Source organism: Triticum aestivum, chromosome 1A (assembly GCF_018294505.1).
Source record: "Triticum aestivum cultivar Chinese Spring chromosome 1A, IWGSC CS RefSeq v2.1, whole genome shotgun sequence".
NCBI classification, from domain to species: domain Eukaryota; kingdom Viridiplantae; phylum Streptophyta; class Magnoliopsida; order Poales; family Poaceae; genus Triticum; species Triticum aestivum.
Genome location: NC_057794.1, coordinates 569422326 through 569428042, shown reverse-complemented (window position 1 = coordinate 569428042; position 5717 = coordinate 569422326). Strand labels below are relative to the sequence as shown.

At 46.2% G+C, this 5717-nt stretch overlaps 1 protein-coding gene across 1 annotated transcript; it reads right to left on the bottom strand.

The window, feature by feature from the left end:
- Positions 1 to 2305: 2305 nt before the first annotated feature.
- On the bottom strand, positions 2306 to 4505 carry LOC123181710 (phospholipase A1-II 7). Its single transcript, XM_044594036.1, has 2 exons — positions 3754 to 4505; positions 2306 to 3325 (listed from the first exon to the last, which is right to left on the bottom strand). Exons 1-2 carry the CDS (start codon positions 4447 to 4449, stop codon positions 2690 to 2692), a joined length of 1332 nt encoding a protein of 443 aa, XP_044449971.1. The 5' UTR covers positions 4450 to 4505; the 3' UTR covers positions 2306 to 2689.
- Between the last annotated feature and the right edge of the window lie 1212 nt (positions 4506 to 5717).

Here is a 5717-nt window from a genome sequence, read left to right as displayed (position 1 = left end):
TTATTTTAGGAATTTATAAAAAACATATACTGTATTGTGATGTACATAGTACAACTCATGTAATATATATTATTCATATATATACATACACATAGTTTGCATCCCGTTTATACACGTACATATTATTTACTCCAAGCACAAATCCAAAAATGCCCGAAGCACACCGGAGGCACGTGTAAAGAATGCACACGGAGATTAATCTCCCCTTTCCTTGCAGCCCAGCTAGAGAAGGCAAATCTACTATTTCCTGCGAGATCTCCAAACAGAACCCAACATGCTAAACCAAATAAGCTAAGGAGCCGACAGACCATACGCGCACTAATGCGGTCTTCACGCGGTGACCAGAGTGACATCGAAGTCCTGAGACGCTCCCAAAGTGCCCAGTTCATGCCCGTGCTCCGCTGGATCTCCTAGTTCTCGGCCTCGAGCCGCTTCTCGGCAGTGGCCTTCATGTTCAAAAACTTCAGTGTCATGTGCATCCGCCTCTCCTCCTGCAAAGTATTGAAATCGATCATAGTTAACGAAAGCTACATAAGCATCAAAGGCAAATTGTATTCAATATATGATAAATAAGTTTCTACTCCTAAACTTGCAATAAATGGCATCCATGGAGCTCCCCATGGGCACACAAAAATACCATGGGGCAGAAGAGGAAGAATATGAAGACGAACCCCTACGACCCCCTCGTCGAGCGCGGGTGGCGTGTCCAGAGGCTGCAGCCACCGTCGAGGTCTGTGGCCGCCAAGTGGTCGATGAAATGCTAGAGAGGTAAAATTTTGTGACTTTTATTTTCACCGATGCATTGGTGATTGCTTGCGGCCGTAGGGTCATGAGCTTGTTGTTGTTATTGTTGTTGTAGTGTTGGGGTGTTGAATGTTGCCGAATTCTGATCTCAGTTGAAGGAGTCCCATCAAGCCGCACTCAAGGGTTTCTTGGGCACCGTTGGGCTAACATCCTAGAGCAATGTAACCGATGGTACGGTTGTATCAATCAAGTTAATAATGTCAAAGGTATGTAACTATGTAAGTGAAAGTAGTTAATTATCAAACTATTTACGTAGAACCAGTTGCGAGTCATGTTCTGGATATTTATTTTCTCCATGGTGGTGTTGGTTATACAAGCATGTTTCTTGTGCATATTTGACAAATTATTCGGTCAAACATGTCTACCAGTATCAGATGCAATCAGGGACTTCCTCTTGGTCTTCCCAGCGACCACTCTAATCTATCTTTTTTTTCAAGATAGATATGATGCTAGTAAATCTGGTCTGGTCATCGTGGAGAACATACACATTGTTAGAAGAACTCTGGCTAAGGCTAGTCATAGTGGGCGTAACTTAGCTAGTAATATAGTGCACTCCAATTTTTTTTGCTTATGTGGCAAGTAGTTAATGAGAAGTGGTAACATAATATGTTATTGTAACATAGTGCTTCTCAAGATAATATGAGTCTACAATCTAATAAATAAAGCCATCTATGACACTAGTACTATGAAGGTGATAACTTAGACTAGCTGTCATACTATATTACTTTGCACTATGAAGATGGTAACTTAGATTAGTGTCATATATATAATACTAGCATAAGTTACTCCCCACTATAACCAGCCTAAAGCTTCATTAGGGCTTCATATTCAAGAGCAATGACAGACAAGCAGCCTGTCGCCATCTGTGTAGAGTAGCAAGAACTCGATCAGTGTGCCAATTACAGCGATGGACCTCGATCGGTTAGCTGCTCTGCTGCTGGTACGTCCGTCCACGTGCAACCGCCGTCGGGTAACATGGCAAGACAGCGATAGTCTGCTAGCAAGCGTATATAGGAGCCCGTTGGGTATCACGTGGCACAGTTCCTGATCGAAATTACTCATGTCTTACGGAGGGAGTAACAAGTTGGATCATATATGAATGGATCCTACATAGGAATAATATAGTTGGTTCGACCTCTCATCTCTTACTATATACAGAGAACTTGTAGAACAGAAAAGCTAGCATAGCCAAGTATTTTATGTTGCGCCAAGACTGACAAGGATTTGTTGTTGTTGATTTGATGCCTTGCTCTGCACGAGGATTATTATAGCAGCACGATGAGTAAAATAACTGTGTGTTCTTGGCCTGGTCGCTGACGTTGCGAACGCGTCCACTGCATCTTTATATTCCCCAAAACAATCTAGGAAATGTGACCTTATACATAGTTACATTTAACATAATTAACATCAAGGAAGAGACACCAACTGGCGGGTGGCATAACCATGACTTCGCCTTTTTGGCGAGATATGATAACATCGACATTTGCATGTCGTTTCTTGTTGAGGATGTTGGCTTGAAGTTCTGCTTCAGGATGACTTCGCCATGTTTTCCTTTGATCAGAACAGCCTACATTAGCGTGCGGAGGACGATTCCTTCTTTAGATGTTTTCACGGAGTCTCGTGCCGTTTTCGAGGCCACATGTTGCTCGACCAGCGGATTATGATAACAATCATAGGGTTGGTGGTACAGTTTTCGAGATACAATCGTGAAGCTGGTCAAATATGTATGACCTCAGGTTTTCCTTTTTCTTGTTGTATAAGCAGATCTTTTTGGCAACAATGCTAGGCATTTGCTATAATATATTATTTATATTTGCTGCATGCATCGGTCGATGTAGAGGCCGTGGTTATCCTCTAAGAAAACTTATTCATAGTCGAGTGAAACCTAACCACTTAATTGGTCATCCTCGTAGTCATCGAATTTCCAGTGGCCATCTACACCCCTGACCATGCACTTGTTTTGAGCGACCCACCAGTTCGCTGGCGCCAAGTGCTCATCCTTCAGCAAGTCGGCCCACTTGTTCAGAAGCACTACATCACGATTGACCACCAGGCGGAACTCCTTGCTAGCACCTTGATACCCGGCAACGCCGTGCAGGTAGACCTCGAGGTTGTGGTGGTCCTTCCAAAACCTGAACAAGTCAACAGAGAACTTGCGTAGGCATTGTGACTTGGTCGTGTTGATACACAACACCTCCGTCGCCGTGCCCTCCTCGTACCCAATCATTGGCAACGAGGGCACAGGGTCAAATTCGTTCCTCACACTTAGGGCACGAAGATCGGGGAATGAAGCGATTGCAGCCTTGAATCCGCCATTCCCAACGCGTGGGCTCGCGAATAGGATCGCCGTCACAGGGCACGACGACTGCTTGGAGTAGGCAGGAGGCACATTGATGCCATGAGCCACCATGTCGACGGCGTTGAGGGTTGCAAGCGACGCGCCTAGGCTGTGACCAGTCACGGTGATGCTGACCTCCTCATCCTTGTGCACCTGCAATAGTCTCCGCACCTCCTCGCGGACCTGCATGTGTGCGTGCTTAATCAACACGACAACATTTTATTTCCTATCTATCTTGCACAATTGTGGCTTGACCAAGCAATAAGACTTGTGAAAGTTTTGTTATTGATGACATATAAGTACTGTCTCTGTTCCGTTACAAGATATTGACTCATTTTCTTTATGCATGCATCGACACTTGGTATTTTTGTTTCTACCTTTGACCATCTATTTAGTTTTTAACCTACAAAACATAAATTGTAGTATGTCATAAAAAGTGTACAATTCGATTTGCATTTGAATGAAATTTATAATTGTATATTTTCAGTGCATATAACTCATACTTTTGTTAGTTAAATCGATGATTAAAGAGAAGAAGTACCTCCAAAATAATTTTCCACTTCTTAATTCAGTTCAATAGTTTTAAGCAAAAGTTCAAAGTGAAGTAATACCTGATCTTGGACGCTGGTGTTATTGTGCTTGGATTGTTTGTCCGCGGACGTGTACACGGACAGAAATCCGTGGTGCACCCTAGCGTCCTTGTAGGCGGTCGCCATGGAGTGGCCGAGCACCTTCGTGGCGGGCGCGTGCAGCCAGTCGCCGTCGCTTAAATACTCCAGTTTCATCACGGTGCCGCGCCACGCCACAACAATGTCGCGCCTCCCCAGCGCCGCCGCCCCCTCATCCGTCGCCACCGCCACATACCCCATCCAGTTGGCCTCCCTCCACAGCGGCCCCTCCCGCAGCGGCCGCACGAAGAACGGCTCGGTCGCTGCTTGTGTCGCCGGGGACGCCGACGTGCTCTTCGGCAGCCACAGCCCGGCGGGCGCGTACAGGAACTTGGTGACCGTGTAGTGCGCCGGGCAGGACACGCCGCAGGCGGCGAGCAGATTGGCGCGGCTGTACAGGCAGGAGCCGACGCGCGGTGACCGCCTCTCGGCGTTGAACCCGTCGTAGGCGGCGGCCGCGTGCTCGCCGTAGGCGATGACGAAGGCACGGAGGTCGTCGTCGATGGGGTCCAGCAGCCCGTGCCACGACCTGGCGCCATGGAGCTCACGCCACTGGCTGGCGATGCTTCCAAGCGTCGACGAGGGCGGCAAGGGCGGCTCTTGCGCGGTGATGGCCGCCGTTACCAAGTTGTTGTCCATCCCCCGAGGCCACGTGTAGGAAGTATAGTCGCAAGCAATAGCTCTAGGTATGGTACTATGGCTGGCAAAGCTTGTTTCTCTCTGCTTCGTTGGTGATCTATTTATATCCAAAAGCCATGGTACCGTACAGCGTGATTCCGAGCAACTTAATGGCCTAGCTGGTCTAGCTTAGCTTGAGTGAAAAACGTGCGCCGTGGCCGGGTTACACGCGGTACTCATACTCTATTGTCATCAGCTGACCAAGACCTCAACATACTCTATTGTCATCAACTAGACAGTTCTCTATTGTCATCTTATGCTCAACATATATACACATGTCTCCGTCACATGGATGGATAAGGCCGAGAACTATACTGGGCTAACTCCAATCGAACCCTAGGTTCACTAACTAGCACAACACCAACTATACATAGACACACATCATCCGAGGCAGTTAAATTCAGAGCACTTCATATTGAGGCTATCCAAGGTGATAGTGCTTTGACCATCGTCGCAAAATTATCTATATAGGAAAAAGGAGTCGTCGCAGAATCTAAACTATCGGAGACGGTGAGGCGGTAAGCATATGCACAACCACGCCACCGATATTTTTGAGATGGCTACAAATAAAAACCACCTCATCAGGAACTTAAAATTGATAAATTGGTCATTTCTGTAGTCTATTCATCCCTCTCCCCTCTAGACATACTAACTACCCTAAACCGGCGATGAATGGTAAATATTCCTGGAGCACCACCTGAGATGTCATGTGGGTCTATCTTTGGTGGTTTGTCCGGACCATCTTTGGTGGTTCGTCTGGACCGCCAAAGATGTGACAATGTGTGATTGCATGGTCTGTAATAGTGTGGTCTTCTGCAAAGGTCAGCTCATCCCCTTACATATATACCTTGTTCTTAGCTAGGTTCAAGGCCGTCCTATCAAGTTGGGCTTGTGCATATGATTCCCAAGTAAGGAGAAATCTCCTAAGCCGGGTAGGACATCGGTTTCTATGCGAAAGTCCGACTCCATATCTCTATCTGCATCCTTCCCAAATTCTGCACGGATACACTACGGTGTGCAAGACCAAAATGCTTGACAAAACAACAAATATATCTCAATATTCACACTGCAGTAATTTAAGGTTGTTCAAGAAATACCTCATTTGGTAAATTTTTATATGGTACCTTATATGTTATTTTCCACTATACATCGTTGTGCTCCCCGTCGGTACGTGAAATGGGGTTGAGACTTGAGAGGGGAGTTTTAACTTAGGCCGAGATAAATCTCTC